This window comes from Aythya ferina (assembly GCF_964211825.1).
Source record: "Aythya ferina genome assembly, chromosome: 2".
NCBI lineage: Eukaryota > Metazoa > Chordata > Aves > Anseriformes > Anatidae > Aythya > Aythya ferina.
The window spans coordinates 97,085,598-97,108,136 of record NC_140297.1 but is presented as its reverse complement, the minus strand read 5'-3'; the positions used below and the strand labels follow the sequence as shown (position 1 = coordinate 97,108,136).

General features: G+C 38.6%; 1 protein-coding gene across 2 annotated transcripts in view; it reads left to right on the top strand.

Moving 5' to 3' along the window:
• The window catches only part of AHRR (aryl hydrocarbon receptor repressor), a 90,698-nt gene that overhangs the window by 58,746 nt on the left and 9,413 nt on the right, over nt 1-22,539 (top strand). For both annotated transcript variants that reach the window (XM_084508645.1, XM_084508644.1), the window contains exons 5-9: nt 14,560-14,649; nt 16,161-16,290; nt 17,741-17,874; nt 20,590-20,789; nt 22,386-22,504. In XM_084508645.1, the coding sequence (XP_084364771.1) occupies nt 14,560-14,649; nt 16,161-16,290; nt 17,741-17,874; nt 20,590-20,789; nt 22,386-22,504 (673 nt within the window). The remainder of the gene's footprint in view (nt 1-14,559; nt 14,650-16,160; nt 16,291-17,740; nt 17,875-20,589; nt 20,790-22,385; nt 22,505-22,539) is intronic.

Genomic DNA, 22,539 nt, shown 5'->3' with positions numbered 1-22,539 from the left:
GGCCAAACCCTTAACCAGAAAAGTGGGAGTATAACTTGTATTGGCAGTCAATAAATCCAGATATAATTTATATGCTGTGGTGGTGGGGTGGAGAAACACAATAAAATGATGACTTGGAAAAATAAAAATGAATCACTGGTAGTTATCTAGGCAATAGCCTTGATTGCAATACTCATCTCATGGCTGTTAGCCACCTCCTACTCTTTCCCCCAGCTATGCTACACTTAAAATCTCAAGTCCAGACTCAGAGTCGAGGCTGTTGCGCAGTTAATATCTCATCCCGATTTTGTAATTTCCACGTTATGTACTATCCTATCTGAAGAATTAAATGCCCACTGTTAAGAGTGAGGCCCTCTCTGGACTTGTTCTCTTCGTGACAAGCAGTTGGGCAGCTTCATTGCTCACACTGCTTGTTGCACAGTCATCACCCATCTACTGTAGAGAACCCTGTTGAAATTGTTACTTTGACTTCATTGACCACCTCAAAACCACTTCTGCAGTTTTTCTACTCATTATAGAAGCACCACTGATGTTCAAGTTTCTATCTCTATATTATGTAGTCTATATAGCTTCTGAAGAAGCTATCTTCATGGTGTTTCATTCTTTTTGTCTTTTGGCCTCCTGTGCCATCATTGTAGGCTGCAGCGCAGGATTTCTGGTATCTCTGTCTCCAGACATACTAGATGTAATTCTTTTCAGGTGAGAAAATAGTGGTTTACATTGAAAGCATTGCAAATATTAAAATGAAATCTGGATGATCTATGCAGCTCCCAAGCAGATGCTGATGGAATAAGGCTGCCTGGTTCTGTCATGTCCTATCTCACTGATGAATACTGATAAAGGCCAGACCTGGCCTGTGTAGTCATTTCCATGTTCACTGGCAACTCACGCTCTTTTAGGGAAGGTCCATTTTGATTTCAGGATGTTCCAAGCCGCTTTTTTACCCAGTTCTTAGAGAGATTTCCACCATGAATCCTCTACTGCTAAGGATAGGGACAAGAATCAAATTTCAGTGTTTTTGTCTCATGTTTTGTTTATGACTGTGCTGTAGAGACCAGTTGTCATACTATCCTTTTATTTATTATTCAATGATATCATACATTTACTCTTCCTGCATGGAGATAGTCAGCGATGCATGCCTGAGTTACCTTCTTCCTGCTAAAAACAAATAATCACATAACAAAATAAGAAGGTAGTGGATTTGGTTGCTATTTTGCTATAAAACGCAAGTGTGGGAGAAAGAAATGCAAGGGCCTTTCAGGCATAATTTGAATTTCAAGCCAGAAGGATGGCTGCAAGCTCAACCTGTCTGTGCCCTGAGAGGAAAGAACTGAAAGCCTATTTTTCTCTACATAGTTCAGTGATAACAGGCTCCCTTACGAAAGCCTCCTTGCTCCTTGAAATCACCTGTTCTTTCAGCTGGAACTTCTTCACCCTCCTGCAGCCCTCTCCACTCTTCCGGAGCAGCTGGAGGTAACTACTCTGATCTTTTTTCATTTTAGCATGTCAGGAGACCGAGCCCAAGAGACCTGCATGTTCAATGTGTGTGCTTAGCAGCAGGCTGCTGCATGCTTTGGGATCCCATTATGCCAATGAAAGAAACTTCATTTGCTCTGGCCGAACACAGGACAGGCATCTCGGTTTTCAGTGGTGGCAGAAATAACACATTGTTAATCACAGAATCACAGAATCACAGAATGAAGTATCTAGCTACGTAACTGGCAGCATTTGTGCTTGGAATTGACTGGTGGTGCAAAGCAGAGAGCATAGTCAGGTGTAGGCACTTTTTCACAACTGAGAAGTTCTTTATGCATTATTATTATTATTTTAATTTCACATCACAGGTTTTGGCACTAATATGAATAGGAATTTTTCATTCTTGCTTGGTAGTTCCCAATGAATTCATTGCCGTGTTTGCTTTATTTTTAGCTTTAACATGAAATAGAGATTGATTTTTGATCAAAACCAATGAAGGCCAGTTGTAGTTTTTATCTAAGAAAAGGATTCAGGGCTTAATGTAATGCAAGCTTGAAGTCTATTATTTATCTATACATATATACTTTGAAAGCGGCTGTAAATAATAAGATTCTGGTAGTTACTTTGAACAGAGAGGTGTATGTGCACATTTTGGCACAGAAAGGTATTTCCAGGTGGCCTCTACTAACAGTTTGAACTAGAGTTCAAGTTTCATTCCAAGGGAGTTGGAAAATGATACATTAGAAAACATCCTATTGGTGCTGTTCTTCACCCTGCGTAAGGAAATAACATAGGAAACCTTTTCCCACTTGGTTTCCTGTAATTTTTTTAAACTTGTTAGTGTAATTCCACTTCCTCCTTCCAAACTGATTTATGTAATCAGTACTTGATAAAACTGTGCTCTTGAAAAAGGTACTCCAGTTTGAATTTCAGTCTGAGAGCAAGAGATTTTACTCTTCCTGTTATTTTTTAATTTAAACTTGAAAAGGAAGATTGGGAGTCAGACAAAAGTGCACGGTTGTTATCCAGGGCTATGACCAAGGCACGGACTTCAGAAGTCGGAAGCTGGTAGAGGGAGACTTTTGATTTATTCTGGCATTGAATTCCTTTTCAGCTTTCAACAGTGCTCTCTCTCTTACACAGTACTTCTAAACTAAAGCTGTTAGGTTATGATACAATGCTTCACCTTTTAATCTATGGATTTAAAATATAGCTACCAAAATAGGAATTTCCCATAAACAGCTCATGGTCTCAGAGCATTTTCTTTTTCATTTAATAACTTCCAAAAGTTACCCAAATAACCCTTTTGCTTTCCTCTGTTTTCAGACATGAACCTTCTCCCAGTAATTCAGATGACATGATTTAAGCTGACATTAGTCTCTTGAGATGATTAACAGAGAATATGTCCATGAAATAAAGAGCCATAAATGGGGTCAGGAGTAACTTGCCATCTTTATCACATGCGTACATTCACTTTCTTTTTGGCAGGCACAGGCGAAACACAAAGGAACATTTCAGAGGTCTTGGTCCTTTTTTTTTTTTTTCTTTGCAAATAGACATATTTCTAAAATCCAGACTTGAAATTTGGCATGGGAACAATGTTGTACAAAAAATATCCCTTCTGCTGCCCTTTAAACAAATAACTAATGTTCTCACTTACTCCTTCTTTTTTTTTTTTTTTCTCCTTTTTGAACAAATCTGGTCTGAAAAGCCCGTGACTTCTAAATACTAATTGTTTTCTACTCCGGTCGTTAGTGCTACTGTCACTAGTGCAGCGATCACTGTGCTGCCACAGTGCCTGGGATCCTCAAATACAGGCTGTGGCATAGCTCAGCTTGACAGTGTGCCGAACAACAAAGAGATGTGATCCCTCCTCTTCAGATTTACAATCTTGTTGTGAGACAAGAGATGATGGATGCTTTCCAATGGACAACCAGGGCATGTGGAAATAATGCAGCAAAATCATAACCAGAATAGCCGGGAATCATCGGGTATGAGCAGCTCAGGATGTGGAAGGCCTGATTTTTGCAAGAGTTTTAAGGAATAATTTGAAGGAAAAAAAAAAAAAAAATCAGGTACCTTTGCAGATGCTTGCGTGGAGGCTTAGCAACACGGGAGACAATACTGAATACTTGTTTTCAAATGTTGCCTACGTGTGATAGAGAGAAACACGTCGGACTGATGAGACTTAGTACTTAGCTTCTCCAACATGGAATGGGAGATTATAATTGAGAGCAAGCTGTGGGCAGCTCTGAAAATCAGGCTAAGTAGCTTATGTTGAATGTGATTGAGAAGGAGGAGCCAGTAGCCAGTGCAGGTGTGCAGAGAGGAGAGGCAGCATTGCCTTGGTTTGGCACTGGTATCAAAGAAGTCAGCTTCCATTTGTCAGGACAGAGGCAAACGTGCTGCAGTGCTTCAGATGTGAGAAGAGGAGGCCTAGCTGAGAAACTGTAGGTGTCCTGGTGAATGGAGAAGCTGTCCATCAGCTTTGGACATAGTCCAGATGTGAATCGAAATTTAAGATCCCCTGCTTCTGTCTCCAGGCTGCTCATCACAGCAAACGCCACCCGAGCTCACTTTTCACAACCACTTCCTCTGTTTCTGCTCAGGCTATTTCGGTGCCTCTGGAGACAGTCCAGTGGCCACGTGACTTCCTCCACAACAAAACATATTCTCCAGTTTTGACTCAATTATTTTTTTCCCCTCCCTGACTTCAGAACTAATCCTTGGCAACTGTTCTCACCAATCAATAGGTTCAATGTCTCTATGAGCACTGCATCGTATCAATGCGCAGGGATTTAGTCTGTTACTAGAACTGGATGACTTGTGTCCAAGTAGCTAGGGCAATCATAACACACTGCTCTTTCCATACGAGCTTCTTGATGAATGTTTGCTTTTGGGGAAGTGTCCATGTTTTGAAGATGACAAAGTCATGTATTGTAATCATAATAATAATTAAAAAAAAAAAAATAGAAACACTTTAAATACTGCTTACATTCATGGACAATTCACATTTTTGAAATCTTACATTGTTAGCTTGTCTGCAACTGGTGAAATTATAAATTAATAGCCCGATGTGTATTTGCAGCTGACACTTGCTTCCAGTAAATTCCTCATTCTTAAGTCATAAAAGTTAATGATCTAGCTACCTTCCCAGTAAGGTGAAGTGACAGTCAAGACTGTATGTTGTCTTAAGATTTTTTTTCAAATTTGCAATATTTTTTTTGTGGTTATGAAGATTTCAAAAGAAAAAAAAATACATATTTTTAAAATATGTAATTATTTTCTGGTAATTACTGAATTAAAATACTTCTAAAAGTATTTACAGAAATACTGAGTACCGTTCTTGTTTTTTGCCTACCTTGTTTAATACAACGTGAATATGCTTTTTGACGGGTTTGAACTGAAATGAAAACTGCTATTAAAAAGCATGACATTGACTATTAAATGTACTGTTTTCTATTGTCAAGGATATAGTATTGATTTGGAGAAAGGAGGAGAGATAAGGACCCTTCAGATAGTTCTGTTCTTGTTCCAGGAACTTCAACAGAAATTACCATCATTCTAATTTTAGTTGTCTTTGAAATTTTATGAGTAGAAAAAAAGAAAAAAATAGCTTTTATATCCTGTTTTAATTAGAATTCTTCCAGGAATTCCTAGATGCAAAAGCTGATGGTGGCCAAAAAACAGGCATTTTCTCCAACACATTTCATATCCTTCCCCCTCCTCCCAATACTGCAAAACCCCCAGAGTTCTCTAACTGGGCTTTTTTAACCATAAGAAAACCAGTGTCTGCTCAGGCTAAACCCTCAGAAGGGTTTAGAGGAGGGCTTCACCTAGCCTAAAACTCATCTTAAGATTTGCAACTGTTGCTGTTGGTTAGAGGAGCTGTCTCTTCTAACTGTCCATCCCTACCTTCTTCCAGATGATTCACCATCATCCACCTGATACCTCGATTACAGCAGGCATTCCTTGCCACCTGTAGCACATTAGTAGCAGAATCAATACCTGCTACCAGTGTGGGGCAATGTATGTTTTATACAAGGTTATTTCCAGGTTACAAAAACATGAATAAAATGGTAACTAGCACAGTAAAATGGTTCCCAAAGCCAAATTCTGGAACATCACTCTCCCTTAAAAACTCTACTGACCTGAAATGGTGTATAAAAAGCCATTTTCTCAACTATTACTGAACAGAATGTGAATTACAGATTGCTTTGCCTCTTCCCCCCCTCCCTCCAAAAATATTTCTGTGCTAGAAAATGCAATATCTAGTGCTAAACGCATAGAAAATTTATGCTCTGAAATTGGGGCATTACATTTAGTTTACAGTGCATAGGCTTCAACATTGTCTCTTTTAGGTTTTCATTCTTTGCAATGAGATGTCTGCCCTTCATGCTAGTTAACAGCTTGCGTGTATGAATAAAAGTCAGCTGTGGATGGAATATTATGATGGCTTCTTCTCTTCATGACTTGATACACTTACGTATAAATAACACTGAAAAAAAAAATCCAGATATTTTGTCCTTACATATGTCTAATTGTCCAACATGTTGGATAAATATTACTCAAGACTCTTTTCAGTAAGTTATTTCTGTGGAAGATAATGGGTAATCTTACTACATTTGTTATTGCAAAGACTACCTAACTAAATTTGTTATTAGAAGTGCAGAGTAGTAAGCAATCAATGCTTCATTTTGAGTCTTCTCAAATGGAATTAATCAGGCTGGCATTTTCTATATTGAAATTGTTGAAGAGAAGACTGAAAAACCCAGAGCAGCTGCAGGACTCAGGAAGAATGATGGGCTGAACTTGTGCTGAAGATATGATATTGCCCCATCTTTACTTCCATCTGTGAATAGAACATCTGGTTTTGAGAAAATGGAATGAGAAACTGCATAAATCACTGTAAAGTCTGTTTCTATTTCCAAGTGTAGTCCAGGGCACAGTGTTTGTGAAAGAGCACTGACAGTAGGGTTCCATTACTGGTAGAGCAAAATTTTAAATTCAACATCCATGATTAATGAGGGGGCTAAAGAAGAAGACATGCAAGACTATGTCAAACTTCACTATCCTTTTGTGATAATTGCTTAGATAAATGATATGTTACTCACACAGGTACTTGTTAGCATATCCAGTAATCATGGTTCATATATGTATGTATTAATAAACAAAATACGTGTCGTTTTTTTTTCCCCTGACAGTTCTAGAACTCATACTTTAAATACTCTTCTTCTTAAGGTTCCTATAAAGGTTCCTATAAATACTTCCATTACTTGTATAATGTCTCTTAATCTCAGGTGGTATTCATATACTCACTTTTCATATGAAATCCCCATTTTTAATGCAAAGAAAAGAAATGTTTTTGTTTGTTTCTTTGTTTTTTTATCAAAGTAGTTATGAAAAATCTTACAATAAGTAGTAAACATGGTTGGTAGTAACATTTTTTTTTTTCCTTAACAAGCATGCCATATAAGAAATCTGTACCAAGGTACTTGGTGTCAACCGTTAATTAATTTTTGCACAAAAAAACCTTTCCCTAACCTGTCTTTAAGCTATTAGTCATTAGTATCGCTCAGCTCTGGAAGCCTGTAGCACAATCTGCATTCTAAATTCCAGTGCTTAGCTCTCATGAAAACAACTGGATTCAGTTGGCATGTATCGCTTTCCAGAGTGTACTGTATCAACTTTTTGCAAATACAAAATCAAATGATGCTTCAGATCGGTCTGCACACAGCTCTTGTTTCTCAATACCATCTTTGGCAGAGTGGTTGATTTTGAGGCCCCAGGCTCATCAGAGGCCAGCGTTTTATGCCTATAGGAAAGAAGAGAGGCCCTACCCCAAGGACTTGACACAGACTTAGCCAGCTTTGTTGCAAGAGCTTAACTTGGAAAGAAATTAAAAGAAAGAAAAACTGCATTTGCAGTTCTGCATCATGCAATCAAAATAACTTTGAAAGAAAAGTTGTTCTTGGTTATTGTGTCCAATATTTATTACATATCAAGCATATCAAAAACAATATCACCATGGTTTAAAACGCGTTTACATGTGTGCACACATTACAGTCTCACCCTCCAGGGAGCTACTATGTTTTTTTGAAAGTTTATAGCTTACATTTACCAGAGCCCAATGACTTACATTTTCCTACCCGATTTCCAGGAGGCCAGTTTTGTCTGCTGCCTCTTGACGAGCCACAGCATTCCAGCTCCTCCGTTAGACCGAAGGCACATGTGTAAACAAGTATCTCCAAAGCTGATCTACTTCCTCGGTGGAAGTGATATGATAGCGAAAACTGGGGTAACGAGGGGTTTCATGAAGCGAATCATTCAGAATCGCCCGTGCCTTTCCGATGGCGGAGCTGGTCCATCCAACAGCAAAAGTGAGGTGCAGGACTCAAGTGCTTCCAGCAACGTGGATGATCTTTGACAAAGATCATCCCAGGCCCTGCTCTGAGCAGTGCAGCGCTAGAGGCTGAATTTCCATACTGTCTTTAAGGAGCCTGAAATGATATCCAGGCTCAAGGAGATAGGAAGGAATGTGAATGTGGTTTTATGTGGGAAGACCAGAAGAATGAAAGGAGCACAATGATCATATGTGTGCATTTCTTTGTATTTGAAAAGAAACACTTCTGCTGCGGGTTCACCCTTGAATATTTTCCCTTGGTTCCACTGCCATGCATGCAGCTGCCTCCGAAAACCAGTCAGACCCGACACCCCCTCTGAAAGCATCCCATGTAAACCAGGGCTGTAGGCTTCAGCCCGTAGGATCTATTTCCTCCCTTGGCTCCAATGATGGAAATTTATATTCTGTTATGCTTCTTTAGCCTGAAAACTAACCAGGACATGCAAGTCTTTGATCAAAACTGAATGCTAAAAACAATTCCGCCACTCCCCCTTTGCATTGACTAGTGCTTAGTCACCCAAATATTCCTTTTGAAGTTGCTTTGTAGATACCAAAGAAACACATAAGAGTCCGGAGGGCTAACAGATACTGTACTCGCCGAGCAAAGGCCATCTTCTGATGTCACTAGATACAGTATTTCTGAATAGTCTTTTATGCTGGGTTTTATTGCAGGGTTCTGTAACGGTTTCTTTTCTTTTGGGTTTATAAAGGGAAACTCAGGGATGCCGGGGTGATTTTTGAGAAGGGTAATTGTGAATCCTAAAAGCACCAGTGGAAAGAAATACTGATTCATTAAACAACACGCGTAAAGACAGAAGGCGCATTAACCATCCGCGTTTTCCTCCTAATACTCCCAAGACTTGAGTGCGAAAGACAAGAGCGAATATATCATTTCCAGAGTTTTTAAATAGCTCCCTATTTAGATCACCAGCAAACAGCCCCATCCTACAGAGGACGCAAAACCCAGCAATGCACTATTAAATGAAACAGTTCCAGATAAACTGCGAGCCAACTGACCCTGGAAATTTAGTACCCAAGTTGCGTGACTCGAAAATCTGTTCAAAGCGAGGCATGGCTGCAGGCCTTGACTGTTGTACTTTAGTAACCATGGCGACACGGTCTCTGGAGACCTAATGCTAGTGAATTTTCCTTTATTTCAAGGAAGGGTAATAAGAGAAATGTGGCTTGGAACTTCTTCTTCTTCTTTTTTTTTTTTTTTTCTTTTCTTATTTTTACTATGCCATGACCTTGACCAAAATATCTTTGAAGTATTTACTGGCTGATTTTCTGCTATGGGACCAGAAAAAAAAAAAATCAGGATATATAAAGGCTGTTGCCAAAGGAAGTCCTATCTTCCTCAAAATATTTGCCTTCGTTCCCAAAGAGAACCTCTTTTCTAATAATGTTTCTAAAACTTCTTAATGGAAGGAACTGATAACTTTCATCTCGCAGCTACTGAGGGCACCAGAATAATGTTGTACTTTCTTTGAACTGACAGATTAATTGTTTTTTGTTTCAGTAGCAGGTGCAGCTTTTCGTGAGTACATAATTGGATGTACATGTTTTTCAAAAGAACACAGGCCCCTGTCTGGTGCCAAGCTCTTTTTTTTTTCCATGTGGAAAAAAAAAAAAGAAAAGAGTGATTTCATTTTTTAAGTACAATGTAAAAAACCCATGTAAGTGTTTTTTAAAAAGCCAAATACAAACAAACAAATGTTCACAATACATATTTAAGTCTGTCTCACATCTTTCAGCTATTATCCTGGATTAGAAATTCCATCTGTCATTGAATCCATATGGTTTACCAAATGGCAATTTACAACCATGTATTTTTGCAGATTAGAAGTTAGTTGGTTTCAGTGTCCACGCTAACGTCTGTGTGCCTGTGTTTGTGTGCGTGGGTGCATCCCTGTGCGCATGGGTGTGCGTGGAAGTACATGCAAATGGCTAAAAATTGTAGTAGGATGTGAGTGGACTTTGTTGATTAAAACACATCATGGAAAAAATGTTGGTGTTGAGCTACGGAGTTAGGTTATTTCCTCCCCTAAATCCACGAGCCCTATTTTACGCTTTCCATTATTTCTGCTCAAAGGAATAAACTGAGAAGAGCTGCTCTTGACCTTCCTGTGTTTTGGGCAGGCACACGCCCTTTGCAGAGCTTTAGGAGGCTTCTGGCTATCTGGCCAGGTCACTGTGCAACAGGCAGCATGAGCTGCACTGGTGTGAGGCTGGTCCATGTCCTCTTTCTGTCCCTTTTCCTCCTCCCAGGTTATTGATAATCCACGAAGATTCTTGCTGCACTTCTGATACAGCACCCCAGTGCAGTCTCCCATGCACTAGAAATGAGAGAAAGCTGTCACTGAGGCCTGGAATTTTTAGTTCAGAAACTGAAAATGTTAAAAATCATAAACGGAGCCATATGCGTTGTTGTCCTGCTAAATATGAGACCTTATAATTTATACCCATAAAGCTGTGAATAGTTTTTGTTCTTTCTCATGGATTGAAGCTGCCTCTCTCTTCCATTAGGTGTAACAAATTATCAGCATTCTGGCCAGAATAATGCAAAATCATCATGTGGTGTTCCTTTAAAGGGCTTGGACATGAGGTTTTGTATGACACCTGAGATATTTATTTGAGAGGTCAAAAGAGGTCTTTTCCTACTAATTTGCTATCAGTACTACCCATGTCTGGGGTACCAGACCTGTGCTAGCAAATGCTCTCCACCTTTTCCCCAGCTGTGGTCACTAGGTAAGAAAAGTATAAATCTCAGCCCAGCTCTTGGTTCTGTTCCAATTTGTCTGTGCTACAGATGTCAGACTTCACACCGAACAGCACTTCAAGGTAATTCTGAGAAAAGAGAAAAAAATTAGCAGTCATGGGTACGGCTCAGTGGATAAGAAGTTCTACTCCATGTCCAGCTTGTCTCTTTTCAGTGTGGTTGAAGCAGCAGGTTTCTCAGCTAAAACGAGATTTAGACACATGGAATTTGTGTTAATCCTCAATGGCTTCATGCGGCTCCATAAAAGTTGTTGTTGCACCACAGTGGGTTTTGCTTTTCCTGCCTGCGAGGCAGAGCATCTGATGTCTATGTTTGGGGTCATGAAAACCAGGCGATGCGTAGTTAAGAGATCTTAACTCAGAAAAGGACATCAGCATTTTGGGAACAAAACAAAAACAAAGAAGGGAAACTTTGTAATTCTCTTCATTTACATACCTTCCTCGAATCCATACTTGTTTGTGGTTTAGCTTCAACATGTGGCTCCTTGAACTTCGCTTCCACTTCTTTACTTTTGCTCCTTCCCACCTTTCCTTAGTACCTCCTCCAACCTCAGAGACGTAGTTGCCAGTCCACTGCTGTGAACCCTTAGAAATAAGCATGATCCCAATTCTCCGTCCCATTTTTACAAACCACTGCACCTTGTCCAGCCCAACTTGGGCTCCATGTAAGAAAAACTTATGCAAAGGAGAACCTTCATCTCACTGAGGGGTAACAAGTTTTACTTTTTAAAGAAGAGACTGATCTCTTAGGCTATATATCTATATATTGTACATGTTCATAATTTCTAGATGCCCTGGCTCTATGGATTGAACTGGAGATCTTTTAGAAAGTGCACAGTAACAGCCACAGGCATCCACACAAAGGAGCTCCCTTGACTGTCCTATGGTTATCTTTGTGGAAATTTTTTAGTCTGCCCAAATTAAAAGGCCTGCCAGATGTTCAAATTGTAATAAAACTCCTAACATCACATCACTGATGGTTTCATTGCTGTGAAGATGAGCCCAAAGAGACAAGATGCCAAAAATGCTTTCTTGTCTCCACTTGATATTGGAAATGGATATGACAGATACCGTCTTCGGAGGCTCCTCTCAGTGCAGTGAAAGGCACAGATGTGAAGATGTAGAAATTCTGGCACCTTGTCTTCTGTTGGGTGAGGTACTGGAATGAATTTGGGCATTTTTTTTTTATATTTTTTTATTTTTTAATAGCAGAAAATAGCTCCAACCCAGCAAGAGCTTGTGGTCCAATAGTAGACATGGATAACTTGTAAACAACACTAATCCAACCTAGCCAGAGATAACGCTTATCCTGAAAAGGATTGGTATTGATGGAGCTGATCTGGAGATAAGCATGGTTTGCCCTTGGCTGTTCTTACAGCTGACTCATGGTCGGTATTGATTTGATCAAAACAGCTGCTGTTACTGCTCTTTCCAAACCTAGGTAAGCCTTTGCAGTCTCACTACTGGATTTTTTGCAGTCACCATTTCACAGCTTCTTCAAGACCCAGAACTCCTGGCCACATGTGGCCCCACTGGGCCAAGTTTCCAAAGGTGCTCCACATTTATGACCGGAGCCAAATCTTCTGAGGAGGTCGGCCTATTGTATGCTGAACTCTTGAAATTCTGCCCACCATTGTCACAGTGGGAACAGGCTTTAAGCAGTCTTGGAAATCTGGTCCTTATTTAGGAACCAAAAAGAGAACCAAGCTCTCAAAAAACATGTCAGTGTATCTGGTTACTGAGCAATAGAAAATCTGCCCCCATTGTGCTTCAGGATTAATATACACGTCGCGGCAACTGTAAATTCAGGGAAAGGTGAAGTAAGGATAATTATGATAGAGCAGTGCTTCTTCAGCATCTGTTTGAACTATAATCTCAAAAGACCTCAAAACCATCATGTGAAAGGATCATCTAAACTACCTTGGAATGCGAGCCTGATGGAGTCAAGACATGTCACTGAATCTTTATCAAGGGAGGAGAGGCAAAATTAGTCAGGCTGCGTGCAGTGTGATGGATGGTAATGTTCGTGTCACGTATCTGATTTAATCCTTACCTTTAATTTTAGATTTTTCTCATTACTTTTTTGCGCCACTGAGTCTGTGAGAATGAATTCAGCTTTTTTTTCAACTAAACATTGGTCTTTATCAATGAAATATTTATTGAATAATTTTTATATTAATTGTATTTATGCAATTTTGCTATGTATGTGTTTTTATAGAAGCTTAAGAAAACTACCTTACTTCAAAACAAACATCCAATTTTAAAGCCATAACTACAAGAGCACATGTATTTCATTTTCTTGTTGGAGATTATTATATTATCTGTATGTTTCAATGCACAGAAATTCAAAGCAATTGTCCTGGAATGGAATGTTTTAAATTAAAAGCAGCAAAAAAGTAGTAGATGGTTGTTATTAAATTTTAATTATGTGAATTAATGCCAATTTAAATTTAAAATAGATAATGATATCATAACATAACATTGTAGTTACCTTGTAATTAGCTGCCCTAACTTTTTTAGTAAGCATGTTCCAGATTGTTATTCAGTATTTCGTGTTAGGAAAAAGAGGGCTTTCTGCAATGGTATTGGAAACTACAAGAATGTTTGTAAGGAACCAAACATTTTGATGCTTCCATATATTCATATTAGGAATAGCAATGTATTCAGTAAGTATCTTATTAGGTTACAATTGTAGTACAAGACACACTTGATTAGAACATTGCTTGTCATATAATGAGACTTTTAAAATGAGATGTTTCAGGAAAAACACACATGAAATTCAAAACAATTCTACCATCTAAATCACAGCAATTTTACTATGAATTTAAAAAAAAAAAAAAAAAGGCTATTTTTATTCTGTATTTATTTGTTCTTTGTCTTTTGTATCTTAAAGATGATATTTATAGGTTTATAACTCCAAAGACCCCAAATTGGATTCTATTTACCTGAATGGCAATTCAGATAGAACACTGAAAACTGGTATCACACATGATAAAAGCTCGAAAATGTGAATCAACATATAACACATATCTGTTAAACTTATGATCAAAGTCCCTTATTTTACTAAATGTATGCAAAATCTTTATCAGCCTCCAGAAAAACGTGGTGTCCAACGTCTTTGCAGAGTGATTTTTTCATATCTACTCCACACAGAAAAAGGTGAAAGGGAAAGAATTGTTCACTGCCCCTTCCTGTAAGACAGCTAGATGGTGTCAAACAACAGTAGTAAGTAGCAGGCTCAAAGAAACAAAAAGAATTAGTTATTAACTTTCAGGTTCTTCTACCTGAAACTAATCTGTGGACTGGTGGTGCAACAGCTTGGGGATATTAAAAACTTTAATATGGTTTCAAAATGCAATTGTCAAGGTTTATTAAAATAGTTAGGGCTATGAAGGGGATATTAAAAGGGTTATTTAAAAAAGTTATTGAAGACAAGGGAAACACTTGAGTTGTGGGTGGTGGGAAGACTGTTCTAGGAAAATAACAGCACATGCTTGTCTTGTTCGAGCATTCTTCCCTGGAGATTCACTACTGGAGACAGGATGCTGGGAATGGCTGGACCTTTGGCACAATCTGGTCTGGCCATGCATTTCAGACAAAACACATGAAGTTGAAAATATTTCTATCAACTAAATCACAGAAATGTTACTCTGAATTAAAAATAAAAATAATTAAAAAAAGCTATATTTATGCTGTATTTATTTGTTCTTTCTCTTTGGTATTTAAAAGGTAATATTCTATAGGTGATATTCTATATATTCTATAACTCCAAAGACTGTAAACTCATATTTGAAATCTAGAGGAGACCAGACTTGAATATTCTTAAATTTATTATATTTCATACCCATTTTGCTCTTCACTTTCTGATGATCATTTTATTAACTTTATTTCCCCTTTTTTAGTCACTGAATGGTTTTGCATTGGTGGTGAGTGCAGATGGAATGATATTTTATGCATCATCAACAATTGTGGACTACCTAGGGTTTCATCAGGTAAATATATTAGTAAATATTTAGACTGCTTAATATTACACTGACTTTCTAATGACTTTCTTGCAGTCCTTCCTGCTAAATGGCTTTCTAAAATGCAAATCAGCATGTTGTTTTGCCCTATTCTTCTACTGCTGATTGGACGTGCATTATTACTGAAATTATTTTACTATGCCATTTTAGACTTTATTTATTTATTTATTGTGATATGACGGATGAAGATGAATTCCTTGTATTGTTGCAAGAGAGTTTCCTTTTGCACTTTTTTTTTTTTAACAGAAACATGATCTACTATAAAATTAAGATGTGTCTAAATGTTTGTTTGTTTGTTTGTTTTTATCAATTTTAGTACAAGGTGCTGCTATTCTAGACCAGTGTCCTGCATAGAGTAAATATATTATAAAGTCACAAAATAGCATAACCATGTAGTTGGAAGGGACCTCTGGAGGTCATATAGTCCAACCTCCTGCTCAGAGCAAGTTGTTCATATATTCATCTAGTTAAGTTTTGAGATTCTACAACTCCTAGAAGAGCTGTTCCAGTGTTTCACCACCCTGCCTGTATTTTTTTTCAGTTGTATCAAGCCCCAGTTTCCAAGTTTACAACTTGTGCCTGCTGCTTCTTGTCCTTCCATACTGTTTGTCTGAAAGGAGTCTGGCTTTATCTCTTCTACAACCTCTAATTTGGTAGATATAGACAGCAGTAAGCTCTTTCTGAAGCTTTCTCTTCTTAAGGCTGAACAAACCCCATTCTTCTCTCCTCACCTGATAATGTCATGTGTTCCAGCCCTTGGTACTGCTCTCCTGGACTCACTTTAGTATGTTAATATCTTTCTTTTCCTGGAGAGCCCAAAATTAGAGAGGATTTTGCCTCTGATGAACTTCCTGAGGTTCCTATCAGCCCTTTTTACAGCTTGTCAAGGTCTCTCTAAATAGCAGTCCAACTCTCTCCAATTGCTTTCCTCTGCAAACCTTTTGAGAGTGCACTCTACACCATCATCCATTTGTCAAGAAATTACACAATGCTGGGCCCAGGATCAGTCCCTGAGGGATGCTACCAGCAACTGTCTGCCAATTGGACTTGTATGGCTCACATTTGCAATGTGTTTAAAAGAGTTAACAAAAATAATCACTTAGGATATTAAGTCAAAAATCTGGTTTGAGAAACAGGGGCTTTCCTCAATCAGTCTGTGCTCTGAAGGTATCCTACACCAGTCATTATTTTAAGGAAAGTGTCATCCCAAATTCTTTACTCAGAGGGTGGTGAGGCACTGGGACAGGTTGCCCAGAGATGCTGCAGGTGCCCTATCCCTGGAGGTGTTCAAGACCAAGTTGGATGGGGCTTTGGGCAACCTGGTCTGGTGGGAGGTGTCCCTGCCCATGGCAGGGGGGTTGGAACTGTATGGTCTTAAGGTCCCTTCCAACCCAAACCGTTCTGTGATTCTATAGTTCTCAATATAAGAGCCTGCCCTGCTAAGACTACACATTAAACATTGTTTGTTATCATTTTTTCAGACCGATGTAATGCACCAAAACATATATGATTACATTCATGTGGATGATCGTCAGGATTTCTGTAGACAACTGCACTGGGCCATGAATCCTCCCCAGATGTTGTCTGGACAGCAAGCTCAGACAGAAACAGGTAGGATTATATAGTGTTTAGAAACGTAGGCATCACTGCAGAATTAGAATAGCCCTCTACCTACAACCATGTTTGTTCTTCAAGTCAGATTCTTCACTGGAAAGCTAAATTCTGGCCATTTATTATATTAATGTTTCATAGATGATGTTTCTTCCTGATCTGGGATATTTATAAGGTAGTGTGTGCTATTGAGGCTAGAATATTGATGTTTCTTTTATTTTTCTCTGACTAATATACTTACGGATATTCTTATCCGTGCAGAATGAACAACATCAGTTTTCATCCTACCAATCTTTACTAATCTTTTCTTCACACTGATCAAGACATTAGTATTTTATCTCAAAAAATGCAAAATTTTTCTGTGCAGTACCACAGTGGTGATATAATTTTCTGCCACTTGTTTTCCCACGTAAAGTTATGTGGATAGGACTCTTCAGAAGAACATGTAGGTTTAGGAATACATTTTTTCCTCTGAAGTTGTATTTCCCTAGGATGGGAAGAGGACATGTATGCTCAAGGTGTGTCCTACCTGAGGATTTCAGCTAAAGCTGAAATCACTACTACAAAAAATACAATGGGGTTGAAATTGTTAACTTTACACAGAATTGATCCCAGCAAAATGTATGCATTTTATGAGCAGAAAATGAAATAATCTGTTTTCAAGAGGGGTGGTAGGTGGGGAATGGGGAGAAACTTCCAATAAGTCCTTCAGCAGCCTTTATGAAGTTGTTAGGAACACAGTCATGTAACTTTGGTAGATTTCCAAAGTTTGGTAGAATGTTTGCTTTGCAAGAGTCTTACGGACATCACAAGAACTTCGCAGAATGTTATAGAAATCATGCAGAAAAAAAAAGCGAAACAATGTACATGAAGATTTCAAGCTATAAAAAGTTATAAACATTTAGATTTTTTGTCCTAAGTATATACAGTGAAGAATTTCAATTCCTGAGTTCATACTTCTGTGCAAATACTTGTATGTGTCTTTTGGGAAATAAGTGTTTCAAAAGCTATGCACCTGTAGTCCAAAACTGGCAAATACTTCATTAAAAATTGAAGAGGCAACAGCTGAATGTTAGCTAATTAGCCATTGCTCATTCTTTTTCTTGCATTAGCATTTTTCCTGATTTTGTTCCTTTTCCTAATGTACTGTCTCCAATCTCTGATCTCAAAAATAGTAGCATCTGTTACCCTACTTTGCATCCTTAAAAAACACAAAACCTCACGAAATACAGAATTCAAAGCTTCTAAAGAAACTCACCTGAATCCCACTGTAGAACCTTTTTTTCTTTTGGCAGAGCATGTGCAGATGTGTCTATGCATGACACAGTTAAATATTCGCCATTCCATAAAACAATATTTAGCAATTTCCATAACAGTTTCTTCAAGTAGGTACAGAACATCGTATTTCTTAGTGTGATCTGATATATATTGCCTCCACTGTTGTTTATAGGAGAAGAATATATTCTCAGTAAATTGTTTAAAGCACAAGAGAATGACAGCACGACAACAGATTATTCTTCCTTCTTAACTCGTTGTTTCATCTGTCGAGTTCGCTGCTTGTTGGACAGTACTTCTGGCTTCCTTGTAAGTATAATTTCACTTAGACAACTGCAATTATGAGTACCAGATTATATTAATTCATATAAAAAATGTTGGAACATTAATAGATTTATTGCAGACAATCATGGATAGGATACACTTTTCATTTGCTGTACTCAAAGAAGAAATACCTAAAATCATTTATTAATACTTATAAAGATTGGTGGAAGAAAAGGAGGCTGTAATATTTCAAGTTGAAAGAATTGATAAACTTTTGTTTTAAGTTCTTTCGGACAATATCTGTCTCCATTTGCACTGGCCCTAGAACAAGGGCGGCAAGTCTAAGTTTCAACCATTCAACCATTCAACCATTCGACCATTCAACCATTCAACCATTTCAACTCAAACAAAAGAAGGAGGTGTACAGGAGGTGAATAAGGGACAGGCCCTTTGGGATGTATGTAGGGACATTTTCAGAGTATGCAGAAATGTGATGAGGAAGGCCAAGACCCATTTGATATTAAGTCTGGCTAGGGATGTTAAGGACAAGAATGGCTTCTTCAAATACATCAATAAGAAAAGGAAAAAAGGGAAAATGTGAACCCACTATTGAATGGGGGCAGGGACCCTGGCGACCGAGAATGCAGAGAAGGCAGAGATGCTGAATGCCTCCTTTGCTTCAGTCTTCATTACCAAGTCCAGGCCTCAAGAATCTTGGACCCAGGAGACCAGGGAGAAAGTCTGGAGAAAGGAAGACTTTCCCTTGGTTGATGAGGATTGGGTTAGAGATCATTATTAGGCAAACCTGATATCCACAACTTCATGGGCCCTGATGGATGTACTCATGAGTACTGAAGGAGCTGGCAGACATCATCGGTAGGCCACTTTTGATCAGCTTTGAAAGGTCATGGCAATCAGGAGAGGTGCCTGAGGCTGGAAGAAAGCAAATGTCACCCCAGTCTTCAAAAAGGGAAAGAAGGAGGTCCCAGGGAACTACAGGCCAGTCAGCCTCACCCCAACCCCTGGGAAAGGAGGTGGAACAGCTCCTCCTGGAGGCCATCTCTAAGCATGTAGAAGAAGAGAAGTTGACTATCAGGAGGAGTCAACGTGGATCCACCAAAGGTAGCTCAAGCTTAACCAACCTGATTGCCTTCTATGATGAGACAACTGGCTGGAAAAATGAGGAGAGTACATTGGGTGTTGTCTACCTGGGCTTCAGCAAGGCTTTTGACAATGCCAAATATGAGCAATATCCTCATGGGCAAGCTGCAAAAGTGCAGGCTGGATGAGTGGATGGTGAGGTGGATTGAGAACTGGCTAAATGGCAGGTCTTAGAGAGTTGTGATGAGTGGCACAGTCTAGTTGGAGACCTATAGCTAGTGGTGGCCCTTGGGGTTAATACTGGGTCCCCAGTAACATTTAATTTACCCATCAGTGACTTGGATGAAGGGATAGAGTGCACCAAGTTTGCTGATGATACAAATCTGGAAGGACTGTGCTGCCACTCAGAAGGATCTCAACAGGTTGGAGAGATGGGCAGAGAGGAAGCTCTTGAAATTCTGCAAAGGCAAGCGCAGGGTCCTGCACCTGGAGAGGAACAGCCCCATGTAGCAGTAGAAGTAGGGGGCTGACGTGCTGGAAAGTAGCTCTGCAGAGAAGGGCCTGGGGGTCCTGGTGGACAACAAGTTAACCATGAGTCAGCAGTGTGCCCTTGTGGCCAAGAAGGCCAGTGGTATCCTGGGACACCTTTGGGAGAACATTGCTGTTAGGTCGGGGAGGTGATCCTCCCCTCTACTCAGCCCTGGTGAGGCCTCACCTCTCACCATGAGACCTGTCTGAACATGAGGAAAAATGTCCTACTGTGAGGGTGACTGAGCACAGGAACAGGTTGCCCAGAGAGGTTGTGGAGTCTCCTTCTCTGGAAGGCTATTCAAAAATCGTCTGGACACAATCCTGGGGGACCCTGACTGATGAGCAGGGAGGTTGGACTTGGTGATCTCCAGAGGTCCCTTCCAACCTCAGCCATTCTGTGGTTCTACGTAATTAGCATTTATGCACAAAGGATTCACTTTAAGGAACAAGAGTAGTAATTATTGTTTTTTCACTTTTGTAAAGGGTTCTATAATAATAATAATAATAACAACAATAATAATGACTAGAAAGTCTTTTAAATGCTCCTTAAAATTCTTACTAGTGGTGGCTCATTTCTAGAAATGACTTCCCCATTTCCTTAGTAAAGACCAATCTTGTTTCTTCTTATGGCAAAGACAGATGTGCAAAGAAAATGAGAGGAATAGCAAGAGATAGAAAAATGCAATCTCTGTCTCAGATGCTCATTTGCAGGAAGATTATGGGTCTGAACAGAGCCTGGAAAAAATATAGTTCCAGCTTCAGTGTGAGGCATGCAGGAAATAGCTGTTTGCACCATCATAAGCTGCCAGTCTTGGCAAACAGAACATAATGCAGAACTTCTGCTTTAAGCACACTGGAAACAAAAAAAAAACCAACAGCTTCAAATGTCTCATTTTACTGTTGATGGTACTGTCACTCACCATGCCTCTGAAATTGCATGATTTAAACTGTATGAAGATAATAAAATTTCTTTCTTTCTTTTTTTTTTTTTTTTCCTTTCTTCCTGTTTCAAAACTGGTTTTGGTGTTACTTAAACAACAGGGGGCATAGCAAGTATTAGCATTTTAAATGTTTATACATGGAATGCTTAAGATAACTTTTTATTTTTTTAATTTTATTTTATAACAGACAATGCAGTTTCAAGGCAAACTAAAGTTTCTTTTTGGACAAAGGAAGAAGTCCTCATCAGGAACAGTATTACCACCTCAGCTGTCCTTATTCTGCATAGTGGTACCACTTCTTCTCCCTTCTATGACAGAGATGAAGATGAAAAGCCTGCTTGTGAAAGCAAAACACAAAGCTGATGAAGCAGCAGCAGTGAATACAAAGTATTTTCAAATTAATCTTGTATCATGTAGTAAAGCATGCTATGGGCTTTATGTTTACTGAGCAAGTAAAAAGTAAAAATGATGCTAAATAACTCTTCATTTTAAAATCCTTTCTTAGAAAGTAAATAATTTATCTGGATTCTCCTTCCTAATCTTCAGAAGTTATCAAAGAAAAAAATCATTCTACTAGTTGTAGAAGTAGAAAAGGGAGCATGTGTGTACTGAGAATTCTCAAATTTCCATATCTTCCACTAGCACAATTATTTGGACTTGGCCATTTTGGTAACCAACAAAGGAAAAAGAAAATGTTAGAAAACTGAATGTGGGCTTGTGGGAGGGTTCAAAGAGAGTCAAATGAGATGTATTTGGTTTATGTATTTATCTTATAACAGAAGGCTTATGAATACATAAGTCTACAATTGCACTAAATGGCCTAGGGCTGATCACATGGTAGCTATCAAAGAAGATCAGGACAGATTGTGTTCAGACTCATTTCCTGCCTAACACTTATTTTCGTTATTCTTCCCTGATTGAATTTTAGTTGATGTTTGGGGCTAGGATTATGTTTTCCTTTATTTGGTTAAATATGACCTTATAACAATGAGGTCCATCACTGTGAAGTGAAACGCTCATCAGTGTGACTCAGAGTATCATAATTTGGCTTTTAGTTAGAATATGCTTATGTATGTGTGGATTTACTATCCAGATGTGTAATGTGGTTCTAGCACGTACATCCTTGTGACGAGAATTAAATTACTGGAAAGCCAATATAATGGAATGTATAGGCTTTGGATCAGAGTTTAAGTCATTTCCATTTGCTGGGTTTTCAGTGGTCCAGGTGAAATTAATTGAAGACCAAAATTCAGCTCCTAGGAGAGAGGCACTTTACTTGTATTTTACTAACTGACTGGGCAATGGCCAAGGATTTGACAGGAATTAAGTGTGCTTCATGTATTTACTATTTCATTTTATCTATATTATGATTCAATTTATGTAAAAAACATGGAAACATCAGGGTTTCATTTGGTTTGGTCCTTAAACATGATGGCCAAGGATGGTGGGCAAATTTATATAGACAATTATAGTCTCATCGTCTTAATGAAGGGAAAAATTTGGAAAGAAATGTTATAGGATTTGTAGCCTTTACAAAACCTGATGTGCATTTTGAAGTACAGATTGGAAGAAATCCATTAAAATCATATGATGATTATCGGAAATTGAAGTCATGGTAACTCTTAAGTGCATTGCTGGTGAGTGAGATGCAAGTACCTTGAATGACAGGCAGAGCAAAATGTACAAAGCATCTGTCTCAATTCAAGCTGAAATTTATTATTCCAGATACAGTAAATTGCAATCAGAATATTACTAAACATAACTATTCCTTTTAATTGAATGCAGAATTCCAGTCATATTCCAGTTTGAGCAACCATATGATGCAGAAGATATTGATAATTATTTTGCATTGGTTATTATATGTTTAAACCATCAGTCTTTGCTAATGGTCAACAGCTTGCAGATCACATCTTTCATAATTTGTAATTTTGCTTTTTCGTCATTCACTGATGAGGAATTTTCCACATTTTCTGTTCTCTACAGCTCCAGTTCTAAAGGTAATTCAGGTCTGTGTGAAGCAGCAGAATTATATGGAAGAAATAGTCATCATGAAGGTGCATCTTTCAATAATGTTTTACAGATTGCCGAAAACCAACTCAAAGGTAAGTAATTGCTGCTAAGTAATTCTAGATTATAT